The 21,683-nt window shown below is 39.8% G+C and overlaps 1 protein-coding gene across 4 annotated transcripts in view; it reads right to left on the bottom strand.

Moving 5' to 3' along the window:
• The window catches only part of col5a3a (collagen, type V, alpha 3a), a 138,928-nt gene that overhangs the window by 87,263 nt on the left and 29,982 nt on the right, over window positions 1-21,683 (bottom strand). For 2 of the 4 annotated variants that reach the window (XM_036567511.1, XM_036567512.1), the window contains exons 5-6: window positions 8,468-8,590; window positions 31-465 (exon numbers count right to left, since the gene is read on the bottom strand). In XM_036567511.1, the coding sequence (XP_036423404.1) occupies window positions 31-465; window positions 8,468-8,590 (558 nt within the window). The remainder of the gene's footprint in view (window positions 1-30; window positions 466-8,467; window positions 8,591-21,683) is intronic. The other 2 variants (XM_036567513.1, XM_036567514.1) reach the window with 1 other exon arrangement.

Below are 21,683 nucleotides of genomic sequence, written 5' to 3'. Positions count from 1 at the left end.
GGGCAAGGGGCAGCTAGGTTTGCAATCTACCTCCACCTCAGTCTGTGGAGACTGGGGCAATGCAGTGGGTGCTACAGTGGGGTCCTCAGGGTTGTCAGACAGCGAAGTGGGAAGGGTCATTATGGAGTCTGGCTCATGAGTAGGCATCTCAGGGATTAAGTCCATCTGGTTAATGGTGATAGCCGGAGTTTCCACAGCTGTAGTCGGCCGTTCTGTTGCAGGTGATGAAGCTACATGGGTGACCCCTCGAATCAAATACTCGGGCAGATTGGTGGACACCTCAAGAAAGCCTTCCTCCAAAGTTTCCGCCTCTTTTCTCTTCTTCCGGGACTCCTTCTTTTCCCCTTTCTTCCCTCGGCCCCTCTTCTTTTTGTTCTTTTTGCCCTTCCTGTCTTTTTTTGAGCGTTTCTTTGGCGCCTCTGGTTCGTCACCTTGCATCGTGTCCTCAACCTTAAGGGGTGTGGTCTTTTGTCAGATGGGGTGGGGTTACAGTTTAGGGAAGGGCATGAATGGAGAAGAACAACAAAGGAATGAGAAAACCTGAGGCAAGATAATAATGGAGGCAATATGATTGATCGCTACCTGCCAAAGTTAGAAACACTTCTACGGACACCATGTTGATAAGAAACTATGAAGTCATTCCTAGCAACACATTCATTAGGCATTATAAACATGGCTAGAAATATTTATAAATATGTATTTTTTAGTCATGTTTACTGTGCATTATGAATTGTGAACATAATGCATTATAATTAGCCTTCATAAAACATTATATTGTCAGTGCCAAAGAAAACTAGCCCCTTTGCAAGACATTACAAGTTACAAGTTAGTCATAAGCTCATAACGAAGTCATGGCATGTGCTTATGAGTAGGCAGCGTTCTTCAGCAGCCACAATATAACGTTATGAACACTACTTATAATGCATTATGTTACCAATTTATAATGCATAACAAACGTAGCTCTACACATCAGTATACATTTTTATAGCAATGTTTATAATGCCTTATGAATACATTTTAACATGTTATCAATGTGTTCAAAGATTCTTACAGACACCCCATTCATAGAAAATGTTACCATTCATTCTCTTAAAGGGAGGAGTTTGTGGTGGATTGATGTGGGTGGAGTGCCTGATCACTCGTGTATTTTTACTGCATTGGTTTAATGTTTGAAAGCTGGATAAAACTTTGCAAGAACAGCTTTAGAAGGATATTTTCATATGTCCATCTTATTGCAGTTCCAAATTTGTGTTATATAGTCATGTATTTAGTACAGATGCAGGTAAATATGTTGAAATATTTGTCCATAGTAATGGACCTTATGATAGAGATGCAGCAGATAGAGAATAGGTTTAAATATACTGGAGTATTCCTTTAAGGCTCAGTTCCATCCCTGGAGACTTACTGCCCTGCAATGGGTTCCCCATTATCTCCCTATTCCCTATTGAACCCATCAGATGATTATCCTCTGATTGAGCTGTCCTTGAGTTGAATCAGATGTGTGAGTGCAGGAAAAGAATGAAACTGTCAGGGTTTGTTCCCTTGACTGGAGCTGAAAACCCCAGAAATAAAGCAAGACTGTATCCTATCACAGAACAATCTGTCAGATGGCGCTACAAATGAGGACAGTCAGAGATAACAGAACATACACACCATGAACCACAATGAATCAGCAATCATTTATAAGCCCTGTACTTGGAGGATCAAAGGTCAGCTTGGCTGAATACCGTTAAGGCCAATGGACTCGAATCTGATTCCAGGCTATTTATCTGGAATCTTGGCTGAGTGGGTCTGATGAGGGATGTGTTAAGGAGGAGGTGTGTGTATGAGTGAGAAAACATGTGTGTGCACATTTTTTGTGCATTTTTTCAGAAAAAGAATGTCCTGACTGCAAGAAAACCAGAGAAAAATAGAGAATAACAAGGCTGACTTACATTAGCAAGGCCAACAAAATAGTCTTGACTTTGTAATCAGGTATGGGATCAGGATGAACTGTTTTTGGCTTTAGGATTAGGTTTAACTCTTTATTACAGCTAGGTACTTACATGTTTAGTATATTCAGGATACATTATTCTTTATATGTACACGTTCTTACCTATATCATATATTAGCTTTATCCAAGATATATGCTATTGCATAGAGGTGCATGTATATATATATGTATACATGTATATGTCCTTTACATTGTGTGTAAATTTCACAATGGATGGATCAACGGAAATGACCCAACATTGACTCACATTAAAAGTAGAGCAGGTTTTTTCCTTCTCCTGTAAAGTTGTCATATATATATATATATATATATATATATATATATATATGTGTGTGTGTGTGTGTGTGTGTGTGTGTGTGTATGTATATATATATACACACACACGCACACACACACACACATATATATATATATATATATATATATATATATATATATATATATATATATATATATATGTATGGATTTATGAAACATACAGGTACTCATATACTTATAATACATATCCCTGCTAAAATTTGGAACTTTTAAACACTAAACCTATGCAGTAAAAATACAGGCACTGGAGTGTCTGTAAGAATCTTTGAACACATTTTGGTAACATGTTATAATGCATTCAAAAGGCATTATAAACATTGCTAGAAAAATGTATACTGATGTGTAGAGCTATGTTTGCTATGCATTATGAATTCATAACATAATGCATTATAAGTAGTGTTCAGAACGTTATATTGCGGCAGCCAAAAAACTCTGTCTCAGCTTGCATAATGCATTATGACAAGTCTGCCTAGTCATGACTTCATTATGAACTTATGAGTAACTTATGAATTATAATTGGAATAATAGCTCTTAGTTGTTTTTATTTGTATTGTAATGTCTTGCAATGTGACTGGTTTCTTTGGAAGTTTCGCAAGAAAAACTTGGATCTCCAAAATGATAACTTTACAGGAGATGGAAAAAACATTCATAACTCATAATATTGGAATGGAAGTCAACAGAATTACATTTTCCTTTGTATTGGTCCATTCATCAAGAAATTTTAGCAAGTTATTAAGGGCAGCTGGCATTTTCAGATTCTGTAAGAGATACAAAATGACAAAAATGAAGATACCGGTTTTGTTCTGACAGCAGCAATATGTGACATTATTGTTACATATAGGTACTTACATGTATATAACACATAAGGGACATATGACATATAATTACTTACATATATCCAATACATAGGGGACATATTATTATGTATGCTTACTCATACGTATATAACACATATAGGACACATGTATGGCCCCATGTCTTGACATTGTACACTGACAAAAGTGATGCACTGAATTTACTTGATTCAAATGTGTACAACATTTCCATATAAATAAAATACATTACATCAAAACTTTTTTCTTTCAGTCATTTCAGTTTTCTTACATATGTTTGTTTTACATCAACACATTAATTGTGTTAATGTAACATATTTTATTCATGTGGAAATGATGAACACATATGAATCAAGTAAATTTAATACATCACTGTTTTCTGCACATAAAAACAAAGCTTTTGTAGTGTGTGATAGGAGCTGTTAATGGCCTGGGTGGGTTGTGAATAGGATCAGTGTGTAACAGCAGAACTGGGTCAGTAATGCGAGCGATGTTGATGAGACCCGATTTTACAGCCTGTTCTCTCAGCTGTGGCTCAGTGCAGTGCGGAAAGCCAAATGGCTCAGCCTCTCAATGACCGCTGACAGAAAAGCACACGCACACACAGAACCCACACACTCGAACGCTAGGCGTGGGAAGCTCTGCACAAATGAATGTTCCACATGACCTTAAGAGTTCCTCCCAGAGGGTTCTCCCAAAAATGCAACCCACTGACACACTTAGTCATCTCTGTGACTCACACACACGTGCAGACACACAAACACACACTCTCACGTGAACAGTTCCAGAGACACACACATGTATGCTTGCACAACAAGCATTAATCATCACATCATCACAAACACACTGCATGTTCCCATAGTCCCCATAAACCTCTTGCAAGAAGCTATTTGTAATAACATGTGCCATGTATTTGTATATATTCAAATAGGTGTGTGTAAAAATATGTCCCATATGTATTACATACACATAAGTACCTATATGTAATAATAATATGTCCCATATCTATTATGTGCATATGCAAGTAAACCCTGTATCTCCAAAATGGTAACTTTGCAGGAGAAGGAAACATGTTCTTAACTTTGAATGGAGGTTGATGGAATAAGATTTATTTGCATGTAATTTTGGACCATTTTTTTACGGTGTTTTAGGGACAATAAAGTTTCGAGATAAAAACTCATACGGTATGGCATGTTGAGAACTGAGTCATAATATTTTGAGAATAAAGTCGTAATATTTTAAGAAAAAGTCATATTTTAAGAATAAAATCTTAATATTTTGAGAATAAAGTCATAAAATTTAGAGAATAAAGTTGTGGAATTACGACATTATATTGGGATATTAACAGGAAAAGTCACAATATTGTGGCCAAAGGGTTTACAAAGAAAGAATTCCCTAAGTCTAATCCCAAACCTAACCCTAAACTTCACCTCTGGAACAAAAAAGAAAGGTTTTGTCTTTTCAGTGTTTAAAAAAATGAAACATAGCAAAAATCACTTTTCTAAAATCTGGACCTCTTTGTAAGTTCTGTAGGTTATCCGTGTTTTACTCTGGTTTTACTGCACAGTCAAGACATTTCACACTTGTCCTGAAAATGAACAAAATGAAAACAAACACAACCTCACACACTATCATGCTCTCACTGACAGTTTTAGGTTGCTAATATGTCCTGTTCTGATTAAGTGTGATGGGGTTGTGAAAAAGCTAGTGAACATTTGGGAAACCTTTCATATTCGGGTACTCTTGTATCCACACAGAGCACAGATCGTCCACACTGTCCTGCACTCATAACACACCACGGATACAAGCTTTTATTGTGCTCTATTTAACCCCTTAAACCCTAGGGGTCCATATAAATTCTATATTAAATACCAAGCCTCAAGGGTAATCCCTCAGTAAGCATAGGGTTCAAGGGGTGAAGGGAACACATCACCCAAAAATGCTAACATGGCTATCAAAGGACAAACTCTGCTGCCGATGAGTTAGTATGATCTCATTTCATGCTATCTGATCTCTACAAGCTTTCATTCGCTATTAGCGACGTTAGCAGTTCTGGGTGAAATATCCTTTAAGGCCTCTTTGGCAAAGGAGACGGTGCGCTAATAAATAAAGCGATCGAGCGATAGACGGAGAAGACAGCTCCGGCTCTATGCATCCCTGCTCCTCCTTTTATTGGTTGGCTGAAAGACGGCTGCTCTGGGATCGCGGCCCAGAAAACCTGCAGCAAATGTAAATGTGTCTGTTACTGAAATGAGCCAAAGAGAGCTTGGAGATTTCTTCCAAAAAATAAAGTCAAAAGGGAACCACAAAACTTTCGCAGTCGCAACTGCAAACGTTCCCTCACTGTCCCACTTTTTGTGAAATGCTGTACATTATATGTCCAAAAGAGTTGAGACAACTATTGTAAATAGGACATTTTCATTGCTAATACAGGCATTCAGTTGAACACACCTTGTATAATTCCCATAGAAAAGCTTTGCCAATAGGATGGGATGCTCTGCTGAAGCCACATGTGAGCCTAAGGTCACCATTTCCAATGCCAAGTGTCGACTAGAGGGGTGTAAAGCCTCCATATAAAGCACTGTGATGTGGAACCGTGGAATTTCTCTCTCTGGAATAATGGAGATCCATCCAATACCTTTAGAGTGAGTTGGAGTGGCGCTTGTGATCCTAATCATCCAAACTGACATCATGAATGTTCTTGTGTCTGCAATCAAATCCTCACAGAAATGTTCCACTATCAAGTGTAAAGCCTTCCCAGAAGAGTAGGGGCTGTTACTGCAGCAAAGAGTGAACAAACTCCCTACTAATACCCTTAATTTCAGAAGAAACCTTGGACAGGCAGGTGTCTACAAACTTTTGGGCACACAGTATATGCCTGCAGAGAGAAATGATATTTACTTATTCATAATGAATATAAATATAAAGCAATAAACTGACAGAGTCAGAACGGGAGAGCGATAAACATGGTCGAGGAAGATGAGCAAGGGGAAGTAAACATCTGATAACACAGGCAGGAGGTCAGACCGACTGTCAGAATGAAAAATATAGTCATCTGCCTTTAAAATACAGATGGGAACTGTGGGACGAATAAACATGAGGTAACTGTGGCACTTTGAAGTTGTCGGAGTAATTTGTGAGTCAGACGGTGTGAATGATTGCCGCTGAGTGGGGAGGTGTGTCTGTGTGTTAGGGCTCAGCAGGCACTGGGAAATGCTTCAAAATGCTACTGAAAAAGTTTTTTAAAAACTTTTAAAGAGGGGGTGCCTTGAAGTTCGCAAACTCAATCCAGCTATTATATCAAGCTCCAAAATTCTCACTGTTGCTTGCTACTGGTGACTAATGTTTTCGTTCACAAGCAAAAGTTAAGATTCATTTTGAAAAGAAATTACACTTTTTTCAAATTTATGTACAGTTCAGTTGTTAAGATGTAAACAAACTCATTCAGAGTGGTTTCAATGCTCCATTCTAGAGAAACTATTATGAAGCATTTCACATCTAGAATTGCTCACAATGGTGGTAATAGGAACCAGACATCTGATGGGTTAAACACCTCTGAAAGCTCCCTCACAGAAACTTATCACATAAAATGTTTATGAATACAAAACCTGATATCTGTGATGTTGCTTTACATTGAGATAAGCTTTTTGACTAAAGCTGCGGTCACACTAGACATTTGCAGTTTATGTTGCAGGTGAACGGGTGTGACCAATACTGGATTGAAAGATTTGCAATGACAAAATCCTCCATATTGGCACAGTTGGCAAACTGGCTAACTTCCCAAACATACACTATCAAAAGTAGTGGATAATTATATAGTCTATGCTACACATAACTTATATACTCATGGGAGCATAGCCCTGCACACTGAGTTGTAGCAAAAAAATATAGTTATGGAAGTTGACAACTGGTGTGCGCAGCTGCGTTTAGCCAAACAACTAACTTATCAGTCAGCTGGCTAACTCATCTACAATAAACAGTTTAAATTAGATAATAGTACAATTGTGACAGCATAGTGCTTCACACTTGTAGCAAAAAGCATGACTTGTGTGCTCAGCTGCACTTAGCCAGAGAGATAACACAGCAGCTAGCAAGCTGGTTAACTTACCTACAACAAACAGTGAAATCACAAAAATAAAGAGAGTTATATCACTGAATGCTGTTTGCTGACTGACCATGTATCATGTACTCTTTTATGTGTTTATATACAATCAGTGTTGATGAAATGTTTAAAGGGTTATGAAGCACAGCTAGATTTAGCGCCTCCTAACCTTACGTTTAGGCGACCAGTCATTTCCTACAGAAATACTCAATTTGTAGATTTAGCGACAAGCGTCAAGGCAGCGAAGCGACAATTGACAAATTGAGTTTTCTCAACTTCATGCAAATGAACTAAGACGTGGTGAAGTGACAATGTAATTGAGATCCCCAGCCTTTGCCCTCTGAATCTTTTGTTCCTACTGACATTTAATTCGTATTCCCAACAGTATCACCTAAATTATGGAAGAAAACTTAAACTTATATTTGTTATATAAACAAATTTGAGGCAACATTAGCGACTTGTCACTAATTTGTGCAATTACTGCAAATGTTCCCTCACTGTCCCACTTTTTGTGAACTGCTGTACACTATATGTCCAAAAGAGTTGAGACACCCATTGTAAATAGTACATTTTCATTGCTGATACAGGCATTCAGACGCTGGTCACTAAATCTACAAATTGAGTATTTCTGTTGAATCTGATTTCACACACAAAGTTTCTGTGACGTGAAACTACTCATTGCAGTGAATTGGAAAAAAAGCAAGTGTGATTAGGTCTTTCATTTAATTTTTAAGCACCATTTATGGTGGAAAGGTACTAGCATGCGCTGTAAAGTACCCATATAGTACCCAATAGTAACTTTTAGCACTATTTCACCATTACGAACATTACATACGTATACTCAGAAGGCAAGTGTAGGTTCACGGATCATTTAGGATAGTAAATAAAATGGCTAGGTTTGTGTTGTAGATGTCCTTTGTGACCCCTGGTTCCCATCACCACTGCTGTAAAGAAATCTATGTCTGCAAGTGTCTCTAGAAAGCACCATTTCACATAAATCCCCTGTGAATGACTGTTTACATCTCAACAAATCAATTACGCCGAAATTTTGAGAAGTTCCCCTTTAGTGTAGGCGACTGTTTATTTATGTAAGAGGCCATCTAATTTGATGAATATATAAAAAGAAGTTCTGTTATTAAACCGGAGAACAAATGAAATGCAAATCCCAGGCATGATTTCATTTTGGTTTTCACTCAACCATGCATGAATGAAGCCACTCACCTCCTCAGGGTCATAGTTCTGGGTGCTGTACGGCAGAGAAGAGTCACAATCTGGGATATAATGTAGACAGTAATCAGCTGCTGCCTGGGGATCCTCCGCAATCAGCAGCTGCTGGATCTCTCCCTGTTAAACAAACACATGCACAAAGATACCTGTCAGATAGTACAACCATACAAGGAAAGCCTGATATCTCAGACACAAAGAACAATAGACATTTGTATCCCCTGTCCACAGTTTGTACAGTACTATAATTATCAGCTAATGTTAAAACCACATAAGCCAGTTTAAAGTGCTTATGAAGATTCAAAGGCTGCCGTTTTTAAAGGGGGGGGTGCAAGTTGTAACACGAAAACCTCAACTATGATGATTTAATTGCTTTGTGTGTTGAAGATACTGAAGCACAAGCAGCTGCCGACACACAATGTCTTCTAGCGTTTTCTCAGGGTCCCCTCGGAGCTGGAGATTGTGTACACAAAACCTTCAAATGTTGCCTCTTCACTTCCTTAATCTGACCTCCATGCTGCCCTGGCCCTGTCCCAGAGGGACCGCAGGCATGCCTCAGGTCTCAGTCCTTTGCCAAACAAGCACTGTTTCTCAGCTCTTAACACACAGCCTCAGTGCTGTGTCTTGGGACCTAACACAAAGTCTGACGCCCGCTCAGAAAACTCTCTGTGATGAAGTCAAAGGGATGTCTTAGTCACTCAGTGCAATTCTGATGAAACCAGAGGTAAAAAGTGAGCTTTAAAAAAAGTTAACATCTCAATATGGCTCAGTAATAAAGACTAGCACAGCAGAAATGCTATTTGCTAAACTGCACACACACAGACTAGGCAAGTTAGCATTTTAGATGATGACTGTCATAAATAATTGAGGTGAACAATTTCATTATCATTTTGTTCTATTTATGCAACTATTAAAGTACAAGCCTAAAGGAACTGGATGATTAGCTACCGAGCTAGCCTCACTTAGTAGCTAATTTGAGGTTTAACTGACACAGTATACTAAGGCTATACACTCAAAAAGTCTAAAGTTACACAGAAACATGTAAAGATTTTTACATATTTCTCTTAAAAGTGTGAAAATATGAGGTAAAACCACTCACTGTGCTAGCATACATGCTAACAACGTTCATGTTACCTACCTAGCTTGCTAGGTGCCACTTAGAGGTAATGCAATAGTGCTTGATGACTTTACGTTCACCTTGAAGAGTAAAGAATAAGATGAATTCAGTTTCTGTACGTTTGCTGGCTTCATCTACATGTTTTACCAAAGAAGTTCCACCTCACGACAGACACAACTCAAGCTCAAATAAACAAAAACTCCTAAAACATATTTTTAAAATCAGAGAGCTACAGGCAGGGTGTTTTAAAGCAAAATGGTACTGAAGGAGAACCTAACTACTGTTTTTCCATTTTCAGCATTATATGTCGCTGCTGTCGGAAGAAAACCTTGTTTCCATTTTTTTTTCCAAATCTCTATTTTTGTCGTTTTTCAGTTTTTGACATCATTTGAAAATGCCTGTTGCTCTTTACATTGTGTGTAAATTTTATGAAGAATTGACCAAAAGAAACAGCCCAAAATGACTTAGAAAAATGCCTGGTTCCATTGACTTACATTAAAAGCAAAGTAGGTTTTTTCCTTCTCCTGTAAAGTTACCATTTTGGAGATACGAGGTTTTCTTCCGACAACAGCGATACGCAGAGGGCCATTAGAAAAGGCTCAAGGGCAGCACACGCTCCTCGTAAAAAAAGGAATATTAATGTTGTTTATGTTGCTCTTCAGTTAAAGGCTTGTGGTGTGTGTTTTCTGTATGGCTAGAGGTGACCTGCCTGCTCCGCGGCTGTGTTTGTCTGTGCTTCTCTACCTGGTGTTTAATAAAGAGCACTTGTTGTGGTAGAAACCGCGGCCTCCCCTTCGTCTCAGTCTATGCTGATGCCACAATATAAAAACTCAGAAGACGCTCAGAATGCTCACTGGTCATTTTGGATGGTAAAATAAATGGCTATATTTGCATTGTAGACATCATTCAATGACTAGCTTGAATAATTATGATCCGGAGATTATGTAATAATTCAGACAGGCTAATAGACAAGACAAACTCTACATTCCCACACTGTCCTGACACTTGACTGGACTGCTAATGACTCTGTCCCCTGCACACCTCTCCAGCAGGCCACTGTGACCTGCAGTGGCCGCTGCCAGAGGGGAAATACAAACGACTGGTTCTGTCACTAAACCAGGACGAGACCAGCCGGAGATCAAAGGCAGCCTTTAGCCGTGCTCCAGCTTAGCGTCTGGCACAGACACAAGAGCATAGCACATGTGAGGAGTTCTGGACTCCAAAGCTGGCCTGCAGTAACTATCGAGTCTCTTCTACCAGAAAACGCAATGATTAGGTTAAAAATTAAATGAACACACTTTACCACCGATAGTCAATCAGCCAAGACATGGAGCTAACATATTCACTCCAAACCGTGTCAGGTTGTTAAGTAACTTTTCTGACACTGTATGACACACTGTTATCTATAAAAATAGACAAAATACAGACAAAAATAACGGCTTCAGGATGGCTGTTAGAACTGCTTACGCAACATAACTTTTTGTATTTTAAGCTTGTTAGCAACCTTAGCCTTGTAGCTCCAGTGCAATGCTATGGCAGCATTAAAATCCGGGATAAACTTAAGGAAAGCAGATTTTTCTACAGATCATATACCTGAAGAATTGTAGACGTCTTCAAGACATTATTTGTATATGAATCTTCACAGCTTTACTTAAAGGAGCATTCCGGCCTCCTACTGTCATATTATGTAGTATTCTATCCGTTGTCTCGATTCAGGGGCTGCGTCCTTCAGAGGCTGCATTTGAAGGCCGATTGCGTTTAAATTGAGGTGATTGGGTTTAAATTGAGGTGAATGGCTAACCATACAAATGTAAAAAAAAAACATCTTATCAGTAGCTGGCGGTAAAGCATCTCCAGCTCTAATAAATGAAAAAATAAACAATTAAAATCAAAGTTTCTGGCTCCATCTTTAAAGAACTTTAAAAGAACTTGACAGGAACAGTGTTTTGTGGTGCAATGGTAAGGTCGGGAACGGCGGTGCTGTGGCGCAAACAGAAAATCCGCCATAGGGCAGACCGTCTCATTTTCGGTCTAAGCAGCCTTTGTAGGACACGCCTTCGTAGACCATGTCCTTCAAAGGATCCAGCCCCTGAATTGGGACACACTGTATAGCACATTATACTGGGTCGACAGAATTCATGGTTTTTGCATTTTTTCCTGTGTTTGTTCTTCTGTGTTCTCTCACTACCCGGTGATGTCAATCAATACTGACTGCCAGCCTAGGCACTGACACCTCCAAGCTAGCATTAGCATAACATCAGCACAAAATGGACCCCAGAGACAGGTTTTTAAACCTTTAAGCCAGACAAAAAAGGCCAGCTGAGGGAAGGTACTACCTTGCTAACTTTAGCATTAAGCTTGTTAGCCTCCTCTCCTGACCAGGGATTTCTGATATTTCCTAGTAATCTATTATCTCCCTTGCAATGATGACAGCCAACCCCCAGAAATCCACTCTAAAGCAGCTGTAGTTTTTCCAAAGATCCTCCCACCTTCCAGACATCATCAGGAGAAGTTTTCCCAGTCCTAAAACTGGAAAATATCACTCTGTAGACGACTGCAGCAACACTGTAGGCGGTGGGTAGGCATGTTTACTATAGTAGCCATGGTTACATTTTTGATTTTGGCCAGAGTGCCCGTTTAAATGATTCCAGCATGTGTGTCTTGGATGTGCACCAGTCAAGTTTTAACATGCAATTTTTTAATTTTTTTATAAACTTTTACAAACTTTTAACTGGTACTGTATGTATGTTGTTGAAGCGATTATATCTCCAGGTTGGCCTGGGAGCGGCTTGGGGTCCCCGGGAATGAGCTGGAGGAATTTGCGGAGGACAGGGTCGTCTGGGATTCTCTGCTCTCCCAACTGCCACCGCGACCCTAGCTGGACTAAGCGGTTAACGATGATGATGATGATGATGATAAGGTCGGGAATGGCGGTGCTGTGACGCAAACAGAAAATCCGCCATAGGGCAGACCGTCTCATTTTCAGTCTAAACAGCCTTTGTAGGACACGCCTTCGTAGGACACGCCTTCGTAGACCGTGTCCTTCGAAGGATCCAGTCCCTGAATTGGGACACACTGTATAGCACATTATACTGGGTCGACAGAATTCATGGTTTTTGAATGTTTTCCTGTGTTTGTTCTTCTGTGTTCTCTCACTACCTGGTGGTGTCAGTCAATACTGACTGCCAGCCTAGGCACTGACCAGTGGGCCAATAAACACCTCCAAGCTAGCATTAGCATAACATCAGCACAAAATGGACCCCAGAGACAGGTTTTTAAACCTTTAAGCCAGACAAAAAAGGCCAGCTGAGGGAAGGTACTACCTTGCTAACTTTAGCATTAAGCTTGTTAGCCTCCTCTCCTGACCAGGGATTTCTGATATTTCCTAGTAATCTATTATCTCCCTTGCAATGATGACAGCCAACCCCCAGAAATCCACTCTAAAGCAGCTGTAGTTTTTCCAAAGATCCTCCCACCTTCCAGACATCATCAGGAGAAGTTTTCCCAGTCCTAAAACTGGAAAATATCACTCTGTAGACGACTGCAGCAACACTGTAGGCGGTGGGTAGGCATGTTTACTATAGTAGCCATGGTTACATTTTTGATTTTGGCCAGAGTGCCCGTTTAAATGATTCCAGCATGTGTGTCTTGGATGTGCACCAGTCAAGTTTTAACATGCAATTTTTTAATTTTTTTATAAACTTTTACAAACTTTTAACTGGTACTGTATGTATGTTGTTGAAGCGATTATATCTCCAGGTTGGCCTGGGAGCGGCTTGGGGTCCCCGGGAATGAGCTGGAGGAATTTGCGGAGGACAGGGTCGTCTGGGATTCTCTGCTCTCCCAACTGCCACCGCGACCCTAGCTGGACTAAGCGGTTAACGATGATGATGATGATGATGATAAGGTCGGGAATGGCGGTGCTGTGACGCAAACAGAAAATCCGCCATAGGGCAGACCGTCTCATTTTCAGTCTAAACAGCCTTTGTAGGACACGCCTTCGTAGGACACGCCTTCGTAGACCGTGTCCTTCGAAGGATCCAGTCCCTGAATTGGGACACACTGTATAGCACATTATACTGGGTCGACAGAATTCATGGTTTTTGAATGTTTTCCTGTGTTTGTTCTTCTGTGTTCTCTCACTACCTGGTGGTGTCAGTCAATACTGACTGCCAGCCTAGGCACTGACCAGTGGGCCAATAAACACCTCCAAGCTAGCATTAGCATAACATCAGCACAAAATGGACCCCAGAGACAGGTTTTTAAACCTTTAAGCCAGACAAAAAAGGCCAGCTGAGGGAAGGTACTACCTTGCTAACTTTAGCATTAAGCTTGTTAGCCCCCTCTCCTGACCAGGGATTTCTAATATCTCCTAGTAATCTATTATCTCCCTTGCAATGATGACAGCCAACCCCCAGAAATCCACCCTAAAGCAGCTGTAGTTTTTCCAAAGATCATCAGGAGAAGTTTTCCCAGTCCTAAAACTGGAAAATATCACTCTGTAGACGACTGCAGCAACACTGTAGGCGGTGGGTAGGCATGTTTACTACAGTAGCCATGGTTACATTTTTGATTTTGGCCAGAGTGTCCGTTTAAATGATTCCAGCATGTGTGTCTTGGATGTGCACCAGTCAAGTTTTTACATGCCATTTTTTTTTATTTTTTTAATAAGTATTCATCCATGGGCAGTAATTTCAGTTTACGTTTATCTAAATAACTGGGATTCTCTGCTCTCCCAACTGCTACCGCGACCCTAGCTGGACTAAGCGGTTAACGATGATGATGATGATGATGATGATGTATGTTGTACACTCCATACTGAGTAAGATGACTAATCACCATACAAAGTGACCAAAGAAGCTAGTCTGTTTAACCTGGAACACAACAGTAAAACATATCCAAAGCATTTATACTTTGCAAGGCCGATGGAAAAAAAAATGCTATGGTAAACAATGCCCCCTATTGGCAAGTAGCCATAATGTTTGAGCCATATCCAGCCTGGCAGCTTCTATTCCAGAGCAAATCTTGTTTAGCAAGAGAACATTCCACTGCTTTCCCACTGAAGAGCTCTTTCATCAGACAACAAGTGTAGCATCTATGAGTCATCACATTAGCCTGCCAGTATCTCACTGGGCGAAAGCCTAATAGGTCACACTTCACCAATACCCATGATGCACACAGACCACTTAGTCTAAGGAGATACTCGGCACACAGTCTGAGAGACAGTATTCTAGAGGAAAAACGTCATTCTTCAAATCAACCTTAACTGAGAAAGGACACTACTCACTTGACCACTCAAGGACACAAACATCTTGCATTAATGGGGGGCAATGTGACAAAATATACCTTTTTTTGCAAACAGGTTATAATGGACAAAATGCACCAGCAAAATGGTCTAGACATTGACAGAAGGCAATAAAATCTATGAATACAGTTAACTTTAATGTTTGCAAAGATAAATGATTTAGGAGGGAAAACGAGGGGAAAAATCAAGAAATTGTTCAAAATAAATTGATACAATAAGATAAATGTTGTACCGACATAATACTGTGCTAAAGTCAGAGACCATCCGTCAGTCAAAACTGCCATAAAGTATAAAGTATATTCGATTTTCAACATCAACATCAGGAGAAAGCAGAAAACATATATTTCTGTATCTTTTAATCATTTTTTTTTTACTTTCCTTCTTTTTCACTTATTTTCCTTTGTCTTTCTCATTCCTCATGCAAGTGGATTATCTTACATCTAATCTCAGAAATATCTCCTTAAAAATAAATAGCTTGTATCTAATGGCTGCTTAAACTGGAAATTAAATAAATACAGGGTGGTCTTCGACCTTTGCACAATAAGGGACTTCTAATTCTATATTTCTAATTTCTATATATTTCTTTTTTATTTATACATCCAGATTTTCAGCATTCTAGTACCGACAATACTCATGACATACATACAAAAGCGTATTGTGAAGTACCACCATATTGCACTCTGCTTTGCCTCATGTCTTCAAATGGGTCTTTATCACTGGGGCGTATCACCAGGATTTTTCTCACACACTCGTGCACTCGTGCATATGCATACAGTACACAGACCAGCTGGATCTTATCTGAGCACTCGACATTCCAAAACACACAAACAGCTCAGAGACAGGCTCAGGCATTTCATTCAGCCTCACAGATATGATGATGTGCGATGCAGAACAATGCTTCAGGCTCACAAGCTTTTTTTCAATTCGCAGCCAGTCTGGAAGCAATAGAGGCATTAGCCCTGACCGCAATCCTCAGGCTCGCTTGCTGCTCTCCCACGCTGAGGGAACTGGACCAGAACACAGGCCCCTAGGATACCCCCGTGGATACAGGGCCTGGGAAATGTCCCAGGAACGGACTGTCCACTTGCCTCCCCCGGTACCAGCCTCACCCTCGCAGTGGACAGGCCCAGATGCAGCTAAAGCTGATTCGACGAAAGGAATATCACAATACAATCACGATAAGACTGTGGATATTGTCAGTGCTTCTGGAACACTGAGCAATAGTATGTTCCTTTAAAAAGGGATGATGATAAAGCTGTGGAAGATTTCACTCAATTGTCAGGAGAGTTTGGAGCTAAAGATATTAGGGATGTACAGTACATGGAGCACATAAAATGTGCCACTACTGGTGCATCTGTCTTTTCGAACTTATCAAGCTTTTGAAAAAGGAAATATCATAAAATATATAGACCACAGAAGTTGTGTTGTCATTCTGTAGTTAGCATCATATCCACGTTTGTTTGGTTTCAGGCTAGACCGGATAAAGACAAGAATGAATCTGATTTAATATTGTATAAAATCTATCCCGAAAAAAGCACAAGCTCACACTGAGCTGTGTGTTTCTTCATGAATGGTTTTAGAGTGATTGAGCAGTTTGAGCATGATAGCATACTTTAGGCCTTTGCCTGGTGACAGTTAATTGAGTTACCATGGCAACTGCCCCCAGTGACAGTACAAACTGATTTACCACCAGCTAAAAAGAATGATGTTCATTTATTGATTTAGTTCATTTCAAACCACAGGAAGACACTAGTATTCATACATAACTATAAACATAACTGAACTTTAAACATTGGTTGATGTGATATACTACATTAATACCGCATTTATTTTACTTCACATAGATAACGTTGTAAAATCGCAGTTGCGCTGGTTAAATGTGCTCATGCTGCTGGCAGATATATACAAAAAGCCGCCTCTATCATAGAGTGTACATTTTAGGATCCTCACACCACAGTGTCAGACTGAAAAATGATGCGGTTCCACGAAAAACATGAGTAAAAACATGTCTCAGCTCTCGTTTAGCAGGCAAAATGGGACGTTTCAAATGGCCTCAGGTGAAAAGCTTCAGAATAGAAGACAAAGGGTTAACTCTCAGATGGTGAAGTTTGTGTGACATTTGCAATTCTGTTCTTTTTTGCCAGATTACAGTTCCATAGACAAATTAAACATGACAATATACTAAAATCATAATTATACTAAACTGTGCTTTCATTTGACAAAGATTAAGACTCAGGTCATGTGGTATCACTATGTACTGCCCTGCGGTCACTTCAGTGTAAAGGACCATCAGAAAATTGTCAAAAGGTAAAACAAAGGAAAAAATACCCCTACCCCATCCACACAGTTACCCCAAATTAAGAGGACTCTTCAATTAAAAATAGCTCAGTAGTTTTTTAAAGAATAAATATCAGATAAGTATTGGAATGGACAAATCTCAAGGATTTGTTAGATCATGTAAATGCCTTGACACGTCCAAACACCTAATGATAATCTATAATTGGTCATGTTGTTCATAGCACACAATAAAACATTTAGTGATTGTTTTAAAGGGCTCATTTACATACTGAAGACTTCTGTGATATTAGGATTGCAAAGACCAGTGTGGCGATACTGATTAACAAACAACATATCGTGCAGTACTAGCTCTGTTTTCTCATCTTGTCATGTGAACTGAGCTTAAATGAGGAGCATGATGAGACTGAGTTGAAGGAACGGAGGCTTAAAGACAAGATTGTGGTAATCGAGGAGAATTAGTCATCATTTGTTCCAGACAGTTGCTCTGCATGAAGAGTTTGCAACATAAGCTTGTTTTTTAAGAGCCATGGAGATTCTTAATCATCACCCAGGCGGAGGTGTTGTGGAAAGAGCGGGAGGATGGGTGCTGAGGGGCTGTGGGGATTGTTCTGGAAAGGAGGGGAGTTTTATAGAGGCATGTGTGTGGTATAGAAGGGGCATGTAAGGTGAAAGTTTCCTGTTGGGTGTGTGGGTCTAGGGCAATAATAGCTAAGGGTGGGAGGGAGCATTTTGCAAGGTCTGCAAGGTTAAGCCGCAATGTGGGACGGGTCAAGGAGATTAAGTTATTGCAGGGGCGGCTGGAGAGGGAGTGGCATGGCCTGCAGTGGATGTCCAGAAACATCTGGTTTTGCTGGTGATGAAAGAGGGGGAAGGCCTGAAGCGTGTGGCCTTCACCCAATAATGCTAACGGATAATATATGCAATAATGCAAGGAATAAAAGCTGATGGGGACCAGTTGGCATAAAAGTATTTGCATTATGCTGAAGGCTCCTACAAGCTTTCACTCATTATTAGCTATGAACATTAGCCGTTTTTGGGTGAAGCATCTCTTTAAGCCACAACACTGATAACAGTGCTGTTCTGAAGGTTAAAACAAGCACAGCTAATGGGGCCAGAAGGTCAGGCTGATGTCCAGAGGGAAAGAGAGATATAGCAAGGAGGGGTGCTAACCAAACACATTGCACCGCACACACACACACTCACTCCAGACGCAGACACAAGCCCTGAGGACCAGATGACTGATGGGATTTCGGCTCCCTTTCCAATTCTGGTTAACCTTTCAATGAGCTACACAAGCAACAACAAGCACTTAGAGTCACGCAGGTCAACTTAGTGCAAGCTCAGCCTCAAACTATGCTAATACACAGACTGAAGCACTCACATGGAGGGGGGACTTGAACTGAAAGTTGAGGAACGGAGCAAAAGTTTAGCTAAATGTGTAGAAAACCAAGGTTATGTCAATGGGAAAGGCCATTAACTTTACCATTGATGATGGTGCAGAACTGGTGGAGCTTTTGTATATTTGGATCAATCAGCAACCAGCTGTCTTGTTCCAACATTCAAGAAATATGACATAAATCAGCACTTGGCAGCACGAATAGCTTAACAAGATCTTCAAATGTAATCACTTTTCTCTACAAACAAACATCAGAACTGGCCAGGCTACTGTCTTTTCTGTAGTTCTTCAAGGATGATGAAAAATATGATACCTTTGAAGTTTGGTGCTGGTGGAGACTTTTGAGAGAACCTTAGATGGCAAAGAAAACAAATGGATCCTTCACCAAATCAAGCCTCACCTCTTATTCTAAGCCCAGATAACCAAACTAAAGCTCTTCTCTTGGACTCACTCTGAGAAGAAGCAGTTCATTAGAAAAGACCGTTCTGCTTGAAACATTTAAAAGCAAAAGAAGAAGAAGAAGAAGAACAGGACGATCAGCAACAAGATGGACAGATGCAATCAAAGATCACAAACAAGCCATTACGAACTAAAGATCCAAAAAAGACAGGACATTCTGGAGAAATTGGTGAACAGTTGGAACCATTTAATAATAAAGATAATGATGAGTTTAAATGATGATATCTGATCATGATATCTCTTTGTCTGCTCTGCTTCAGAGTTAGGGACAAAGTTAGGCACAGTGGGTAGCACTGTTGCCTCACAGCAAGAAGGGTCTGTGTTTGATTCCCCAGCTGGGCGACCAGGGTCCTTTCTGTGTGGAGTTTGCATGTTCTCCTCGTGTCTGTGTGTGTTTCCTCTGGGCATTCCAGTTTCCTCCCACTATCCAAAAACATGTAGTCAGGCCAACTGGACACACTAAATTGCCCCTAGGTGTGAAAGTGTGTGTGTCGGCAGATAACTACTAATACTACTACTACTACTACTACTACCAGTATATACATAATAGATGGATCGTAGCTTTGAAAAACATAATAAATGTTCAGTTCAGTAAAAATTGTGGTTCTAGTATATTGTCATCTTTCATGGCCAAATTAATGTGTGATTAATTTAGTAAGAAGGAGCAGAATTGTGAGATAAAGTTTACAACCCAAAGCTATGATGCCTGTAGTCACTTAGCTTAGCCTGACTGCATGAGAGCCGAGACACGACTGCGCTTTTCTCAGCTGTTTACCTTGATGTCCAAAACATGACGCTGTATTCTAAGGATGTGCAACTAAACAGGCAGCTTTTCAAAATTTTGTAACTATAAAACCAAAGCAGCTCAAAATTCACATTTATAAAGTTTACAGTCTCATTTATATCAGGTACCCTAAATGTGGTATAAATGTAGGATACTATGTTGCCCCACATATACAGTTGTGTTCACATGGTTTGCATGAAATAAATCAATAAATAAACTTTTTTTAAACTGGCAGTAAAAGAGTGCCATCACTGAGGGCTGTTACCATGGTAACTCTGTAAACCATCACCAGGCACAGGCCTAGTTGCACCACAACCACAAATTACACAGTCCTTTAATCCATCCGATTGACAGGGGCTTTGACAAACTCCATGCTCCTCAAATTTCTGACCTTTGACAGGCCTGAGAGGAGGATCCAGACAGAAGAGTTCCCTCACCCAAGCGTGAGTTGCCTTGGGGATAAATACTAAGGGACAGACTCGCCAAAGCCTTTGCATGTTCCAGTCCCAGTGATGTGATTGATGTCTGAAGCATTTGAAGTCACTTAGTGTTGAAATGTCTGTCTGCCCCACTGAAACGCTTTTGCTCACACAAAATGCTTCAGTGAATAAGCGAGTAAAACATAGACTTGCTTGTTGTCCTAGGATTTTAAAGGGAAATCCCATTATTTTTTCAAAATTTCTGCATAACTCTAGATTTCTTTACAGTGAGTGCGTTCAATAATCTGATCTTAATTGGATTTCTACAGTTATCGGATTATTCAAACAGTATGTATGTAAACCGCATACTCCGATTTCTTAGATCAGAGTAAGGTCTAGATTTGAACTCAGTAATCAGATTTCTCAGTGCATGTAAACTCTTACTCTGATTCCTTTCGGAATTTTAGTCTGCACATGTGTGAAAACGGACTGCGGTACTGAAAATAAGCAGGCAGTGTTGCTGCGAGACACAGCAAAACACTTTTGGAGCGATGCTGAAAACCAACTACATGCTTGATGAAATGAAGGATTTAAATATTCTTCATCTTCTAGATGATGCATGTTCATATTTTCAGGTAAAGTGGCGCAATGATTTTAAAAAAAAGCCGTGCCATGAAGTTTGAGTTTTATGTAAAACTCTCTCTGACACAGTAAATGCAATCCCAGCAGTGTAAACAATGGACCCTAAACAAGCCTGAACAGCACATACAGCCAGGATCCCTCAGAGAGCTTCAATTCAGCTCATTTATACCGACACAGGCACTATAAAAATGACCAAAAAAACCCTTTAATAAGAGAGATTTCTAACAGAGAGTTCAGTGCCTTTTTTATTTCAACCACTAACTTTATGCCAACAACAATGATCTTTCAACAACTAATCATACAAATCTGTATGTTTAAATCTTTATCTTAACAGCCAGGCAGCTCAGTGTGTGCATGAAAGCCAAATGCATCTATCTTTTGCTAAACTCTTCAGATTGTCATCCAGTCCCAATCCCAGATATGTTCAACAACACTATGTGTCGGTTTATGCCAAACAGCTGTATGTAGTTTAATACCTACCAACACAACAAGTCTGTGAGAAATAAAAACAAAGACACGTCATACGTTCAGAAAACAGAAGCTACTTCACTGAAAATAAAGTACTGTACAAAGGACTTAGCCACCTGGGGGAAATTACAATTTAAAAGCTGTTTATCTGAGCAATAAGTGTTTATTTGCTTAAAAAAACACTAGTATCAGAATAAGTACAAATAATAATACAATAAGTAGTGTGTTTATGTATATTAATCTGTTCATTTAGTCATTTTAAAACCTCCTTGTGGCTACCCAGTGTTATATAGTTATCAACCAATACCTGGCTTGGCTAATCAAT

This window comes from Colossoma macropomum, unplaced genomic scaffold (assembly GCF_904425465.1).
Source record: "Colossoma macropomum unplaced genomic scaffold, Colossoma_macropomum, whole genome shotgun sequence".
In the NCBI taxonomy this organism is placed as follows: Eukaryota; Metazoa; Chordata; class Actinopteri; order Characiformes; family Serrasalmidae; genus Colossoma; species Colossoma macropomum.
The sequence above is the reverse complement of the archived record's forward strand: the minus strand, read 5'-3'. Positions and strand labels throughout refer to the sequence as shown.